The sequence below is a fragment of the Arachis ipaensis genome, chromosome B9 (assembly GCF_059453495.1).
Source record: "Arachis ipaensis isolate K30076 ecotype BB chromosome B9, ASM5945349v1, whole genome shotgun sequence".
Lineage (NCBI taxonomy): Eukaryota > Viridiplantae > Streptophyta > Magnoliopsida > Fabales > Fabaceae > Arachis > Arachis ipaensis.
Genome location: NC_142444.1, coordinates 138,738,884 through 138,756,639, shown reverse-complemented (window position 1 = coordinate 138,756,639; position 17,756 = coordinate 138,738,884). Strand labels below are relative to the sequence as shown.

At 38.6% G+C, this 17,756-nt stretch overlaps 1 protein-coding gene across 1 annotated transcript; it reads right to left on the bottom strand.

Annotated features, from left to right (window-relative positions):
- Positions 1-2,669: 2,669 nt before the first annotated feature.
- LOC148546524 (uncharacterized) lies at positions 2,670-3,242 on the bottom strand. The gene has a single exon (XM_088499241.1). The coding sequence runs from the start codon at positions 3,240-3,242 to the stop codon at positions 2,670-2,672; it is 573 nt and encodes a 190-aa protein (XP_088355367.1).
- Between the last annotated feature and the right edge of the window lie 14,514 nt (positions 3,243-17,756).

Here is a 17,756-nt window from a genome sequence, read left to right as displayed (position 1 = left end):
AGCCTCTGCATCAGTATTTTCTGCAGCAACAGGAGATAATTCCAAATTGTCTCCTACAGAATTGGAATTTTCGTTGCTAGTAGGTGCAACTTCATGAGAACTTGAATTTTGTTGAACTGGCTCATCATTTTTGGGTAGTTCAGCTTCGAAACATGGACTATCATCTATGCAAACACTAGGAACAATGTTAGTCTCACAGAATGTGACATGCATGGTTTCCTCAACAGTTTTGGAGTTCTTGTTATAAACTCTATAGGCCTTGCTATTTGTGGAATAACCAAGAAAAATCCCTTCATGTGTTTTAGGATCAAATTTTCCTAAATTTTCTTTGATATTCAAAATGAAACACTTGCAGCCAAACACATGAAAATAACTAAGATTGGGAGGATGCCCTTTCCAAAGTTCATATGGGGTTTTCTTCAAAAACTTCCTAATGATGGTTCTATTTAAAACATAGCAAGCTGTATTCACAGCTTCTGCCCATAAAAACTTGGGGATTTCATATTCACATAACATAGCTCTAGCCATTTCTTGTAAACTTCTATTTCTCCTTTCCACAACACCATTTTGTTGAGCTGTTCTTGGACAAGAGAATTTATGTGATATGCCTTGATCATCACAAAAAGATTCAAAAAATTGATTTTCAAATTCTTTATCATGATCACTTCTAATTGAAATAATTTTTAAACATTTTTCATTTTGAACCTTTTTGCTGAATTTCTCAAAAACTGAAAAAGCCTCATGTTTATGAGCAAGAAAGAACACCCAGCCAAATCTAGTATAGTCATCCACAATTACCATGCCATATCTCTTTCCTCCAAGACTTTGAGTCCTAGTTGGTCCAAACAGATCAAGATGTAACAACTCCAATGGTTTCTTAGTAGAGACATCTTCCTTGGGTTTGAAAGAGGTTTTAATTTGTTTACCCATTTGACAAGCATCACAAGTGATATCCTTGTCAAATTTTATATTAGGAAGACCTCTAACTAAGCTTCTCTTTACAAGCTTAGAGATTTGGAACATGCTAGCATGTCCTAACCTCTTATGCCACATCCATTTTTCAGATTCCATTGAAGAGAAACAAGTTACATTTTGAACTTTTAGATCATCTAGAGTGGTACCATAAACATTGTCACTTCTTTTGGCAACAAATAAAACAGCCCCTGTTTTCTCATTTATGACTCTACAATCAGATTTCCTAAAGGTTACAGCATACCCAAGGTCACACAATTGACTTATGCTCAATAGATTATGCTTTAACCCATCAACTAAGAAGACACTATCAATGCAAGTTGAAAAATCTTTGCCAACCTTACCAATAGCAATTATTTTACCTTTACCATTATCTCCAAAAGTGACAAATCCTCCATTATACTTGTTGAGTTTAATGAAGAAAGTATCCCTTCCGGTCATATGCCTTGAACATCCACTATCAAGATACCACATGTCCATTTTCTTCTTGGATGCAAGGCAAACCTGCATGTTCTTCAACTAACCTTAGGTATCTAAATCCATTTGGATCCTTTGATGTGAAATCTTCTTGGTTGCCCAAGAGCATTATAATCATGAACAACTTTATATAATTTACTATCATTACCAAAAGACTTAAGAAAGATGAAACATTGAGGAGGATCATGACCGTTTCTGTTGCACTTGTAGCAATGATTCTTGCTTACTGATTTTTTAGGTTTGCTGAATCCTTTTGGTTTGAAAAGCTTGGAAGAGGAGGCTTCAGATTTTTTAAAGTTTTGATTGAAAACAGCCTTGTTTTCCTCTATGAATCCAAGTCCAGATTTTTCAGATCCAAACCTTTGACAAGCAAGTAGTTTGTTCAGATTTTGAGAACCTTGAACAAACTTTGCTAAGTCTTCATTCAAATTTTTTATTTGTTCATTCAGCTTTTTATTTTCAGAAATCAAATCAGTGGAAGCAGTAACTTCATGCTTGAGCTTGTATTTTTCTAATTCAGCTCGCAAGGCAATGTTTTCTTCTTTTAAAATCTTTTCATTGCTAGTTTCATTTGCCTTAACCTTTTTCAAAAGAAGATCATTTTCTGTCCTCAAAGCCTCATTTTCTTTCTTACATTTAGCATACTTATCCAAGAGTTTCTTAGAGTTCACAGAAATGTCTTTGATAATGTAGTGCAGTTCATCAATAGATAAGTCAGAGAGATCTACCTCATCTTCATCATTATGATCTGCCATCAAACATAGTTGAGCTTCTTGATCTGAGCTCTCTGAGCTGGTGTCGTTCTCCAAGTCCTCCCATGTTGCCATCATCACCTTCTTTTTGTCTTTCTTTGGTTTTTCGCCTTTCTTAAGTTGAGGGCAATCTGACTTGAAGTGACCAGGCTCCTTGTAGTAATGGCATGTGAACTTGACTTGATTTTTCTTGACATCTTTGGATGAGGAACTTCCTTTGCCTTTGTTTTTGTATCTTAGTAGTCTTCTCATTTTTCTTGCAAAGAGCACCATTTCTTCATCTGAGAAACTGTCATCAGATTCTTCTCCTTGGGCTGTCATTCTTGATTTTAGTGCTATACTTTTCTTTTTGTCATCTTTGTCTTGAGACATGTGAGTGGTTTCATAAGCCAGCAGCTTGCCTCTCAGCTCATCATAGGTGATTTTGATCAAATCATTCCTTTCAGAGATGGCTGTGCTTTTCACTTCTCATTTCTTAGTAAGACTCCTCAGAATCTTTCTTACTAAGGTTTCTTCAGAGTAGCTTCTTCCCATGGCGTCCAGATTGTTGATGATTATCGAGAACCTTTCGAACATTTGATCAATGCTCTCATCTTCCTTCATACTGAACATTTCATACTCCTTCATTAACATGTCGATTCTGGTTTCCCTCACTTGCTTGGTGCCTTCATGAGTGAGTCTGAGCTTATCCCAGATTTCTTTAGCCGTTTTGCACCTTGACACTTTTCTGAACTCTTCAAAACTGATTGCACAGTGCATCAGGTTGATTGCCTTAGCATTGAGTTCAACCTTCTTCTTTTCTTCATCTGTCCATTCGCTGTCCTCCTTTGCCACAACTTCTCCATCAGCATTCTGTTTGGTGGGAACGTCTGGACCATTGAGAATGATCTTCCAGATGTTGTAGTCGATCGACTGCACGAAGATTCTCATTCTCTCTTTCCAGTAAGAGTAGTTGCTGCCATTGAAGTAGGGAGGTCTGTTGTTGGACTGCCCTTCAGTGAGAGTGAAAGCCACAATGTTGGGATTCATGTTGTTGGCCATGGATCTTTACTCCAAGCTGTGAAGCTTGCTTCTTGAGACCTTGCTCTGGATACCAATTGATGCTGATCATAGCCACTCCACTATGTCACCCATCAATGGCACCTATCAGGCCAGCGGGCAACCGTCTCTACCGGTTCACCCACACCAATGAGCGGAGAGTCCTGCTTCGATGACACAGTCACAAGCGAGAGTTCTCATTGGTGCTATGCCCAAATTAACAGTATGGGTCAACTGCGCTCTGATACCAATTGATGATTCTAGTTGAACTTGAGAAGGGGGGGTTGAATCAAGTTAGCTTAAAACTTTAAGTTTCAAACTCTGTTTTGCTGTTGCTCGAGTTGCAGGAGATTATTTGAAATAGTCTCATACGCAGAACATTAAAAGTGCAGAGAAGAGGAGAAAGAGGCCAGCATGTATCCTGGTTCGGATTCCTTGTGCCATGAATCCTACATCCAGTCTCCACCACAAACCATGGTAGAATTTTCACTATAATTCTCAGGTTACATACACCAATACTATTGAATTACTCCCTAATTCAACTAGTATCTACCCCTAAGCTTTCTTCACCAAAGCTTAGCAACCCCAAAGTGCTATCCCAACTTGGAAGGGGAATCTACACAGATTCAGTTCTCACCAAGTGCTAACCCAACTTGGCAAGGGGAACTAATCCTAATTCATAAACCCAGATTACATCAGAAAAACAAACAGTGGCTATTTCTGCATCACTCTTGCCTTTTCTCTCTTGGCTTTTGATCTTCACATAATTGCCTTTTTCAAAACAGAGAATAACGCAAGACAGCCATAACAATAAATCAGAATTAAGCTTGAGTAGAAGAAAGAGATTTCAGCTCTATGTTAGAGAAGGTGCTCTGAATGTGTGTGCTCTCTTCCTTGTCTTGAAATGTTGGAGTGAGTCATGTTATATATCTTCGGCTAGGCTTCATTGTAGCTTCATCCTCTTTGCTTTTTCTTGTTGCCCGTTGGAGTGGTCCTTGATGGCATGCAGTTCTTTCTTCATCTTGCTTCACCACCTCTGCTGTTGGAGTAGCTCGACCACTACCTCTGCTGTCCTTGGTGTTTCTTTCTTCCTTGGCATGCTCTTCTTTTGCATCCTGCTCCATGATCTCTGCCATACGAGGAGCTTCACCCACTACCTCTGTTGCTTGGCAAGTTTGTGTTTTGCTTTTCCTTTGCTGAGATTTGCTTTACTGTATGTCCTTGGAGAGGTGAGAGTCCTTATGTCTTGTTGTTTTGCTAGAGCCCCAGCTGTCCTTGATGTTGACAGATGTCCTTTTCTTTCTTTTCTTCTTTTGCCAACACATAGCCTTTTATTCTTTGCTGAATGGTGCAATGAGCTTTGGCTCTTTTACAATTGCTGAATGGTGCAATAGGGATATGGACTTGTGCATTTACTTGGAGCATTAAGGAAACAAATAGCATTGTTTGGCTTGTGAAATAGTTAATGGGCCTGCCACAATAAAACACACATTAAACAAAATTGGGCTTTTCACCCAAAACAATGTTTGTCATCATAACATAACCCAAAATCAAAACTAGACTCAACATTTATAAATATTAAAATGTAACTCAAAATGAAAATCAGGATTCAGGAGTCAATATATTAGAATAAGAGTATGTCAAAATCCAAACTATAATGAAATAGACATTAATATGATGTAAAAAGAATAGATATAAAAATAAGTACTCTCTCAATTTTATTTTTAATACGATCTAATAATGAACCTTATGTTTGTATGTCTGTCTCCTCTATGTTTTGGTGCTCTTTACTCTACATTTTCATCTTAACGTTACAATCTTTTCATTTAATATTAAAATATGGCAGTCTTGATCAGATATTGCAACTAGCTTATTAGGCTATGTGCAAGTGATCAAAGATATAAGAAATACTGTACTAGATGCTTTCATACGGGTTGTGAGATGGATTCAAAATTTGTAAGTCGAGGTAGTAGTTGGAATGAATGATTTGAGCGGTGGAAATGGGTACATACAAAGATACTCTAATATTCAAGTCAGAATAAATTTAAGAGATGTGTGTATGAGGAATGAGTGACATATTTGAGGGGGCTTCTGACTCCCCTTTATATAGCCAGTAGTAGTTATCTTATCTTATCTGGCTAAAATAAGAGAGGTATTTGAATTCGAATGTTGGGTTAAGATATTGGAAGTTATTGATCCGTTTTGGACCGTGAGAATGGCCCAACCCCGAATATCCGGGTTTGTTGACCGTTTCGAGGAGGGACCTAGAGGCCGGGTTCCGAACAGTTGCCCCCAGAGCGATAGGATGAGCATGCTCGGTCATATCGTTGGAGTTTGTCTTGGTCGTATAACCGTGTGATCGTGTGACTGTGAATTTTAGCGTGGAAAGCGTCGCCCGGGGGTTGCGTGCAAGATCGAAAAACCATGGAGTGGTTTGGACGTCTCATCACATGCCCATTGCTTTTTCCAAAGAGAGTTTTGTCAGTTGCCTTCTCCTAAGCGTCATAATGACACTAAATGCAAACAGACATTTTGGTTTCTCTTTCTATTTTTGTCCTTTGCCTCTTCGTGTTTCTTTTTTGAAATGCTTGGTTTTATTTTGTAACCGTTACTATCTCTTTTTTTATCCCTCGCTCGTGATTCTCTCCTTCTTCTTTCAGTCTGTTTTGCATTATTCTATCTGCTGCTTCGATTTTCTAGTTCGTTCGTGCATTGCGTGCTTTCTTGTCATGTGCCACGCGCCAATTCTTTTCTTTGTTCACTTCAGGTTACTTCAGGGAATCAGGTTGGTATTTCCTCTGCTTCTCCTTTTTTAGCTTTTTTCTTGTCTTCTTTGCGTTTTTCCTTAATTTCATTTATTTGGGTCTGTTTTTCTGGGTAAGAGTGGTAGGTTGTTAGAGAGAGTGAGCACCACTATTTTTGGGGTGTAGTTTGTGTTTGTGATAGGTAGATGGGGGTGGTGTTTGCATGATTTTCTCTCCGTCTGGTTGATGGGTTGATGGTGGTGTCCCTCTCTTTTTCAGGTATGGCTCGGCGGAGGAGCGAGGGTGCTAAGGTTTCCGTTGTCCTGGCCGGTGGCGTTCTCAGTACGTATTACTGGGTGACCTCTGATGTATGGGGGACGCCGTCTTGGGTAACGGGGGCGGACCTCCAACGGCTCCGTGATGAGGGAGCGATCTGTGGAGGCGGTGATACAGAGCGTCAATACGAGCTCGTGCTCCCAGGGGCTAACGAAAGGGTTTGCTATATAAACCCTGATTCCCCCCAAGTTGCCGACTGGATGTGGGTTACGAGTCCATGTTCACGTGGCTGGGGGTGTGACCCCATTTTTGGAATTCGTCCAGGAGTTGCTTAACCGGTGTTCCGTGGGGCCGTCCCAGCTACATCCTAACAGTTGGGCGATCATTCGGACCTTCGAGTTGGTTTGTGAGTACTTGGAGCTTCCAGTACGGGTGGAGGTCCTTCTGTTTTTCTTTTTGTGTACCCTTCTGACCAAGGCGGGAAAACATAAGAAGGGGTATGTGTCGTTTAGGGCTCAACCTAACTGACAAATTTTTGGTTTGTTTGAGGACTCTTTTCACGGGTTCAAGAGGGAATACTTTAAGGTGCGTCCTGCTCAGGGCCACCATCCTTTCTGGTTGACCATGGAGGAAGAGTGTCGGTTCGCGATGTATTGAAACTTCGGAGCTGGGGCGTCGTATTTGACGCATGTTACCTTTGAGGGGTCGTCTTCAGACAACAAGGACATTGCTGATGCTCTTTGGTCGATTTTTGGAGATCGGCTGCTGAATCCTCGAGACATCATGGGTGATCCTGTGGCATGCTGGACTAATATTGGTAGGTTTTTGGTTGCTTTTATTGGTATATCTCTACTTCCCGAGTCTAAGACTTGTGTTTTTCTTTTTCTCTTTTCCAATCCAGATGGCCGGCGGATTGACCAATTTAGTGAGATTGAAGGCTACCTTTTGCCAGGAAGAGGCGGGGAGGCTTCGCCATTAACACCATAGTCACAGCCTCAGGCAGATTCCCAGACTGTCTCCTAGGAATTGGTTTCGATTGAGGAATTCGGAGACAAATTTTATTTAATGTTTTGGGCCTCATTAAAACCTCCCGATGTGGGTAGGAAAGAGTACTCGATAAAGGAAATATGTGATAAAAAAAACTCAAAGAAGGGAAATAATAAAGGTAACTTAACACGACCTTGGTCTTGTTACTTAGAAAGATGCTCCTACGTGTAGTAGCACCGCAGGTTGGTGGCATTCCAGGATCTCAGGAGTTCAGTCCCATTTAACCGTTCGAGTTTGTAAGCTTCTTTCTTGATTACCGTCTTGATCCGGCAGGGGCCCTCCCAGTTGGGCATGAGCTTTTCTTCTCCGGGAGTAGGTAAACCAATGTCATTTCGTCGTAAGATGAGGTCTCCCGATCCGAAGTCTCATCGCACCATGCTGCGGTTGTATCTTAGGCTTATTCTTTATTTCAGGGCTAGCTCCAGTAGGTGTGCTATGCTCCTGACCTCGTCCGCGAGATCCCGGTCTGCTTTCTCGTTGTGTCTTCCCACGGTTTGGGATCCCCGACCTCTACCGGAATAATGGCCTTTAGGCCATGTGTTAATCGAAAGGGGGTCTCTCCGGTTGTAGTTTGGGGGGAGGTTCGGTATGACCAGAGGATGGATCCGAGTCCGTCGGCTCATAATCCCTTGGCTTCGTCTAGTCGTTTCTTAAGGCCCTTTACTATTATTTTGCTGGCTGCTTCTACTTGTCTGTTTGCTTGTGGGTGCTCTACCAAACTGAACTACTGGGAGATGCCGAGGCCTTTTAGGAATTCCTTAAATCGTTTATCTGCAATTTTGGTTCCATTGTCTGAAATTACAATCTTAGGGATTTCAAATCGGGTTATAACTTGCCGCCAGAAGAACTTCTAACACTGAAAAGGCGTGATGGTGGCTAGGGTTTCGGCTTCGATCCACTTGGTGTAATAGTCGATGGCGACTATGAGGTAACGGAGCTGCTCGGGAGTTGTAGAGAAGGGACCCATGAGGCTTATTTCCCAGGTTCTGAAAGGCCGATCTGCCATTATGATGTTGAGTTGGTTGGAGGGGGTGGCCTGATGGAGGTCAGCATGGAATTGGCACTTCTTGCAATTTTTGACCAGTTAGAGGGAGTCTCTTGTGATGGAGGGCCAGAAACACCCTGCTCGGATAACCTTTTGAACCTGGATTTTTCCTCCCACATGATGGCCGCAACATCCTTCGTGGATTTCGCGAAATATGTAGTTCGTATCCTCGGGTTCTATGCATTTGAGGAGGGGCTCGGATAGTTCACACTTGTATAACTACCCTGCTATTGTCGTGTACTTTGCTGCTTCCCGTTTTATACACTTTGCTTCTTTAGGATTCTCGGGTAGGATCCAGTTAGTGAGGTATTGGAAATTGGGAAGGTCCAAGAGTGTTGGCTTGTGATGGGGAGGTTGACCGAGGTCGCAAATGAGACGGATAGTGTCTTAATAACCTCTCGAATCAATAATTGGTTTCTTGGAACTATTTTGGTACTTGCTAGTTTCGAGAGTAAGTCAGCCATCGTGTTTCATTCCCTTGAAATGTGCTGGACGGTTACTCCATCAAACTTGGAAGCTAGTTCTTTCACCCTAGCTAGGTACTGCTGTAGCAGAGGGTCCCATGTTTGGTAGTCTCCGTTTATTTGGGAGCTAACCACCTGGGAGTCATTGCAGACTTCTAACACTTTTGCGTCGACTTCTCTGGCTAATGTCAGTCTGGCTAGGAAGGCTTCGTATTCGGCTTGGTTATTGGAGATTGAAAACTCTTATCGAATGGATTGTTCGATGGCAATTCCATTCTCATTTTTCAGTATTATTCCTGCTCCCCATGAGCTGGTGTTTAATGAGCCGTCAACATGGAGCTTCCAACTCTCCACGGGTTCGTTTCCTGGGGTCATTTCGGCTATGAAGTCTGCCATGGCCTAGGCTTTAATTTCATTCTAGGCTCGAATCCGATTTAGTATTGTGATAATTCATCGGACCAGGCGAGCATCTGCCCTGCGAGGTCTGGCTAGTACTTGTCTAACCGTCTGGTCCGTCTGGACTGTGATGGGGTGGGCCTGAAAATACTGCTGAAGGCGTCAGGAAGCCTTGAGCAGCGCAAAGGCGAGTTTTTCAAGTCTGGAGTACTGTGTTTCTACGCTTTGGAAGACCTTACTTATAAAGTATACGGGACTTTGTGTATTTTGCTTATCTTCTCGGACGAGCGCTGCGGCTAGTGCTTCTTTCGTGATGGATAGGTAAAGGTAAAGTGCCTCCCCGGTTCTGGGTTTGGAGAGTATGGGGGGGGGGGTTTTGCTAGCCCTTTCTTGAAGTGTTGGAAGGCGTCTTCGCTCTCGGGTTTCCGTTTAAAGCTTATACCAATTTTCATGAGTTTTAAGAAAAAGGAAGGCTTTTTAGGACGAGGCTCCGAAGAAGCGAGAAAGGGTGACAAGTCGTCCGGTCAATCTTTGGATGTCCTTGAGACTTGCCGGGCTATTTATCTCAAGGATGGCCTTGCATTTTTCTGGGTTGGCCTCTATGCCCGGTTGAGTGATCATGAAGCCCAAGAACTTCTCAGTTTCCATCCCGAAGGCGCATTTGGTCGGGTTAAGGCGCATCCGATGTTTCTTCAAGGTGTTCAGTATGAGTTTGAGGTCGTCGATGAGCTCCTCGCCTGCTCGGTTCTTGGCAAGCATATCGTCAATATAGACCTCCAACTTGGTTCCAGAGAGGTCTTTGAAGATTTTGGTGACGAGTCTCTGGTAGGTGGCCCTGGAGTTTTTTAACTCGAATGGCATGACCGTGTAGCAGTATGTGCCGTCGGGGTTACAAACGCAGTTTTCTCCTCGCCAGGTTGGTGCATGGGTATCTGATTGTACCCAGAGTAGGCATCTATGAAACTAAGGTACTGGTATCCTGAGGCGGCGTCTACTAGTCCATCGATATTTGGTAGGAAAAAGGCGTCTTTAGGACAAGCTTTATTCAAGTCCATGTAATCGACACACATTCGCCACTTGCCATTTGCCTTTTTTACTAGTATGACGTTGGCCAACCAGGTCGTGTAAGGGAGCTCTCAGATGAAGCCTGCTTCAAGTAGGCCTTTGACTTGTTTTCTAACTTCGGATGCTCGATCAGGTGATATTTTTCTCCTTCTCTGCACCACTAGTTTGGCCTTTGGGTCTACAGCCAAGTGATGGAACATCAGGTCAAGGTCTATTCCCAGCATGTCAGCCAGGGTGAATGCGAACAGGTCCCTGTTTTGCTTTAGGAGCTCGATAAAGTCACTTTTTAGGTTGTAGGATAGGTTTTTGTTGATGAATGTGAATTCATCCTGGGTCTACCCTATTTGAAGTTTTCCCATGTCTCCTTTTGGTTTCGATCGGGGTTGGTTGTCTTGGCGTGCATCGAGGTCGGCAAGAAAGATGCCTGCCGCATCTCAGGACCTCTTGTAGAGGGTTAGACTGTTGTTGTCACATTCCACCGTGACTTTCTGATCCCTGTCTATTGTTTCGATGGTGCCGTCGTCAGCTTGGAACTTCATGATTAGGAACTCGGTGAAGATGACGGCGGACAGATCGTTGATCGTCTTCCTTCTAAGGATGATGTTATAGGCCGTAAAGTCTTTCAGCACTACAAATTCGGAGAGAATGGTCTTCCTCTCGTTCCTGGTACTGATGGTGATTGGTAGCATGATGGAGCCGTTCGGTTTGAGGAAATTATCACCAAGCCCGGTTACTCTGTTACGATGGTTTTACAGGTTTTCATTTTGGAAGCCAAGCATGTCGAAGGCACCTCGGAAAAGGATGTTGGAGTCTGCTCTGGTGTCTACTAGTATTCATTTTACCAGGCCAGTTCCAACTCTGGCCGAGATGACAAAGGGGGCATCCTCTGCCAAGGTGCTGTACTGGCAGTCGTCGCGGAGGAACATGATTTCTGCCGGTAGGGATGAGGTCGGAATTTCATTCTTCACGGCTAGTACCCTAAGGTCTTTGTTTAGTGTTGATTTGGATTTTCCTGGTGCATCTTTTCCTGTGATCACATTTACTATGATGATTGGTCGGTCTCGGGGCTTTCCTGGTGTGCCTGTCACGTCATTCTAGGGTTGCGCCCTTCCCGTTCTGGCGATCTTTCTCTTTCGGTCTTTCTCGACTCTCGGATGATTTTGGCAAACTCGGGGAGTTTGTCATCTCGGATGGCCTATTTGAGAGCGTCCTTTAGATCAACGCAATCTTGGGTCCTGTGTTCGTACCCCCTGTAGTATTCGTAGTATAGTCTTTTATTTTCACCTTTTCACTCTTTTAGTTGTCAGGCCTTTGGGAGGATGCCTCGGTCTGCTATATAGTGATAAATCTCCGTGATAGGTGCTGGTAAGGGGTGTAGTTCGTGAACTTTCCTATTCGGGGCGGCTGGTTTGGGGCAATTGACTTGAAGTGTTCTTTTGGGGTATCATTAGGTGGTGGATTACTACGAGGTGCCGAACTACCGTGTTTCCGTTTATTAGTGGCCACGACTTGGCTTACCTCTTCATCGTTTATGTATTCTCTGGCGATCTTTTGGATTTCATGCATGGTCCAAATGGGCTTGGTGGTGAAGTGTTTCTGGAAGTCTTCCTTCATGAGGCCATTGGTCAGACAGAGGTTGGCACCTGAGTTCGTGAGTCCGTCGACCGTTAGGCACTCATCGTTGAATCTGTCGAGGTATTTCCTCATGAATTTATCTTGTCTTTGGGTGATTTCGAGCAGGCTGATCAGGTGTTTTGCCTTGGCAATCCTAGTCATGAACTACGCCATAAACTTCCTGGAGACGTCGTCAAAACTGGTTATGAATCCGTTGGGGAGGGCGTTGAACCATTTGATCGCAGGGCCGGCTAGGGTTACCGAGAAGGCCCTGCATCGGACCGGATCAGCGGCTCCCTCCAGGTTCATTTTGGCTTCGAAGGCAGTGAGATGTTCCTGAGGATCTTTTGTCCCGTCATATTTCATATCAGTCAATTTCTCGAAACCTTTTGGGAGTTTGGCTTTTAGGATTTGTTCAGTGAATGGGTTGGCTTTCATTATCACATGCTCACTTCGAATGCGCATGGACTCCTGACGGTGTCTTCTATTGTCTTCGTTGCGTCAATGCTCCGGCTCTCGAGAAGCGTTGCGGTTGCGCTGTTTCCTGTATCGCCGTTTGGGTGATCTGTCGTTCCTGGTTTCGTGATGTAATCGGCTCCTAGAGGTCGAGTGACTGGCGTGCTTCGGCTGGTATTGTTCCTTGGTTGTGACTCGGCCTTCGAAGTCTTGTACCCTGAGACAAAGGTCTTGGATTATCTGGATTGCGTTTTTTCCTAGGCCATCGGGTGCCCGGACTTTATTTAGCTACCGCCAGTCAGGGGTTGGCTGGCGGTTTACGGTACTATGCATCCTTTCATGGGTCGGGGGGATGTTACCCCGGTGTTCGGGTATTGGATTTCGTGGGTTTGAATCGTGGTGATGGCTTGAGGATTTCTCCTCAAGGTTCTCCGTCATGCTGTCACGATTTGGCAGATCCCCACACACGGCGCCAATGTACTAGATGCCTTCAGTACAGGTTGTGAGATGGATCGGGGACTTGCGAGTCGAGGTGGTACTCGGAATGAATGACTTAGAGTGGGAGGGGGGGTGGATACCTGCAAAGACACTCCGACGCTTAAGTCAGAATGGATCTAAGAGGTGTGTGTATGAGGAATGAGTGACATACCTGAGGGGCCTCTGGTTTCCCTTTATATAATCGGTGGGGATTTGGATTCTCTAAAGTTTGAATTTCACTTTAGAAGGTAAAGTATAATCTTTCACCATTTATTTCATAGGTGGGATTAAGAGAAAATATGATAGAAAAATCATTCAAAGATAAAAGATCACACTTTTTTCTCTAAAGTAAAAATTCAAAATTTAGAAGATTCAAATTTAATCGATAGTAATTATCTTATCTTATTTAACTAAAATAAAGGAAGTATTTAAATTCAAATATTGGATTAGGATATTAAAAATTATTAATCTGTTTTGAGCCGTAAAGATGATCCAACTCCAAATATTCTGGTTTATTAACCGTTTTATGGAGGAATCCGGAGGCCAAATCCGAAACAGATACCTTTATCAATCTAAGTTTAATGTTAGCCATTACTTTTCTATTTGAAGATTACATTATATTTGGTCAGACATAAAACACAAAGTCTAGTTTGAGGAATGATTAAAGGCACAAGAGCTTAATTCCCCTTTTCCTTTTGTGAGTATATATATTCTTTGGCTTTTCTTTTTGACTATAAAGAGGATTTTTGTGATGCCTTTACTATTATTCCCTCACGCCATATGTATATACACACACTAGTAGTATAAAATATATTTACTGTTGTTTAATTATATTTATTCATTTGAATAATGATTCATATAATTAATATAAAAAATAATTATTTTTATTAATATATTATTATATAATTAAATGTAAGTATAAACTTTTTTTACACTAATAATAAAAAAGATGATAAGCAAACAAGTTATTTTTATAATTAAATTTAATTATTTTTTTATGTTTTTTTTCTCAACTAATTTTTTTTTAAATAATTGAATCAACTTAATTAAATTCAATTATTAATATGATTTGATCATGTAATATCATTGATGATAATGCATCAAAATTAAATTGATGTATACATCCCATACACTATATCTATATACTCGTAAATGAATCATGTATTATTATTATTATTTGTACCCTTTTCTTGTTCAATCTCTCTTTACATAATTTTCTTGTTCTCACTCAAATGGTTATCATGCAATGTCGAATGCTCTTCTTGTCTAATGAAAATGACACATCTACTTTTGGTTTTTAACCTTCATGAGTCTTCTATATAGCCAATTTGACAGTAACCTTTTATATATCTCCTTATTGGAAGAGAAGCTAATTAGTGTAAATATCATTACACAATCTGGTCTTCGCCTATCTCAAGAAATTGATATATGTTAGCATCATTTAAAGAAACTAATAATTAATTCTAAACTTCCTTTTTGATATTCTTGCGTAAATACAAAGTTAACGCATTGTATTTAGACATACAATAAAAATTGAATTTCACCAATTTTTTTTAATAACTTTTTTTTCCGTTCAACTTTATTTTAAGAATAATTATTCAAATCAGTCATTAAAATTTGTAATATTATATATTTTAGTCTTTTAAATTTTAAAATATACAAAATAATTCTTAATATTTACTTTCATTAAATAACACAATTTTTTTTAGTTTGATCCGTTTAATTGAAATAACTGTTTTATATTTTTTTTAATTTTCAAAGATTATATTAAGATTTTTAAACTCCTTGAAAACTGTTTTTATTTCACCTTTTGAATCAAATTAGAGAAAAACTGTATCGTCTAACAAAAATAAACATTAATGACTGTTTATGTATTTTAAAACTTAGAGAATTAAAGTGTTTAATTTTTAAAAATTCAGAAACTAATTTAAATAAATTACTCTTATTTTAATGATAATCACATGTTTATAAATCTCATACATCTATTTAATTTTATTTTACGAATTATGTGCCTAATAACTAAACTCTTAAAATTGTGTATATGCAAGAATATTCTTTTTCAAGTATCTTTACCTCAAATATTAAACGCTCCTAAAATGTTATAGATATCATTAATATATGAAAACATAGATCATTTACGACCAACTTATTATTTTGTTGAGCAGGCTTATATAGTAGGGGCAGAAATTTTGAGATTGTGTGCATTTTCCTTAGGAGCATACCTTTAATTTGAGTCAAAGAAGGAAGTGGCGGATAGCATATTAGCATGTGTGCTCGTGCGTGTGTTTCATGTGTGTGTTTCATGTGAAGGCTTTTTTTTTTTTTTTTTGTCTTTTCATGTGAAGCCTTGTTTCTAATCTTTAGATGATTTGATTGATTTGGCTAAATTCTCATCTAATAACTCTGAGATATCAACTTTACGTGAAATCGACTTCACCTGAGTTTCCATCTTAGATTTTACATATATAGCTGGTGTGACTAGTATCTTAATTCTAATTTTTTTATTCTTGAATTTTATTCGGTGTTTAATAGACATTCACTTTTTTTCTCCAAGAAGAAGAGAATTCAATACATAAATGAATATTATAACATCTTTATTCAGGGACGGATTCAGAAATAGTATCATGGGTCAATAACATATATAATATTAAAAACTTATACAAAAAATTATATAATATAAAATGCATTATAAAAATATAATGATAGAGAATATATTTTAAAGTACAAAAAATATGTATGTACTTTTTATTAATGAAATGGTCGATTCTTCGTTTCATAAAATTCATCGATAATAAAATTTGTATCAAAATTTTCAGCAATTTTCTTTTCAATATAATTAAAAGACAATTAGTAAGAAATTTATCTTTTATTTTGTTTTTGAATTATTCTTCACAATATTCATAGTTGAAAAAGAACTCTCAATTGTAGTAGTTGAAACAGAGAAAATTAATACCAAATGAATCAAGAAGGACGCTCATAAGAAGAAAAAAAATCTACTTTATAGAATTTAAAAAATTTTATTTAATTAAAAAATATTAGTAATAATATCTTTTTATTTTTTTAATAATGTTACTTACTTTTTAAATATTAAAAATCATTAATATTTAGGTTAGATTGGACTTTTATTTATATTAGATTAAATATTAAATAAATTTTTAAAAAATTAAATCATACTTAATCACTTATTATTATTAATCTTTTTTTAAAAAAGTTGGGCCGAAGCCTCCACCCCTGCCCCCTAAAATCGTTCCCCACCCCCCCGCGGCTAAAGTCCGTCCCTGTCTTTATTTACCCACAAAAAAACATAAAGTCCGTCCCTGTGTTTATTTACCATCAATCAAATATGTGTTATTTCTATGGTCCCTAAACATGTTTAGTGATGCACCCAATAAATCAATGAATGACTATAAAATATTATTAACACCAACGGTATATTAAAAACCAAATATAAAAAAAATAGGACAAATTTGAGATAATGGTGGGTCCCTTTTTGGAGCTCTATTTGTACACTAAAGTTCAAGTAATCCTTTGAGATCAAAAGGTAGAAGAAAAGAATAACGGCTCATGCTTGCATAAACCTTTAACTACTACGGTTTTGGTAAAGAAAATGGAAAAACAAATAAATAAAATAATCTAATATTTGCCGTTAATTTTTTTTGGTTGTCCAGTATCTCTTAATTTGATAAATTAATGACTAATTCATTATATATTTAAATTTTATTTAAAAATTTGTTATTATTAGTATATTTTATATACATAAAATAAATTTAAATTTTTAACATTTATTTAAGCAAAAAAATAAGTTGATCACTCAAACGATAGTTATAATATTTGCCATTAATAATAATCTAAATGCAACCGTGTGGGTCCTAATACCTTCTTCACACTGGTTTGCTAATACCATAGCAAAAAGTAGTAGGATCAAGAATAATGTTGCATACAAGGACAAATTTTCATTTATTTAGCTTTTTAAACAGGGAACAAAAATAGCCATCAAATCTGTATACTATCAATATATTGTGTATATATTTTTCTTCCATTTATTTATAAAGTGAATATTGAAAGCAACTTTATGGGAACCAGTTAATAATTCAATTTTCAAAAGCCAGGATATGTGCCGTATACAATCTGAAATGGTATTTGTAAGAGTAGCCTGCACCCCATTATATTATTGAGGGAAAAAATATTATGCATGCATTAAAACATATTTAATATATGCTTCGGAAACATAATATTAAAATATTTATTATTCTTATTTTTAGATAAATTTATTAAATATAATAAATAAAAGAAAATATTTACAAATATAAAAGAAAATAACAAAAGGAAGAAAAAGGCATCCCAATAAAGAAATCTGCATGGGTCTCTAGAAAATAATAATTTGAAAGATTATAAACTAATCTTGAAGTGGGAAGAAAAGTGATGGTGGCGCTCGGCATGCATGAGAAAATGTAATAATTGCTAAACATTATCTTGGGCACAAAGATAAGATTCTCAAAGATTATTTTATTTTATTTGCATTGTGTAATCTAGGATATCATTTTTGTCCATGAAATGAAGTAATATCTAATTGATGAGAAATGGGGAACACATAAACCATACTCATGCATGCAAATGGAATTTTATTTTTGTCTATGAAAATGGGATGAATATTTATTCATTTTACTCTTCGTTATTTATTTAATTAGTACTTTGAATGGCACAACAAAGCCCCATATTTAGGGTGGAAGAGTATTTGTCATTGTTATAATTCTACATATAAGTTTTTTTTTTTTTTTGGTAAACTCTTTTTCCTTTTCTAATGGAAGAAAATGTTACTCCAAAAATTAATCTTTCAAAATATAATTGTGTTTACACTTTACATTTGTTCTTCACCAATTTATAGCAATTATTAGACAAATCTCAACGAGGAGGTGTCCAATTTAAAGATGCA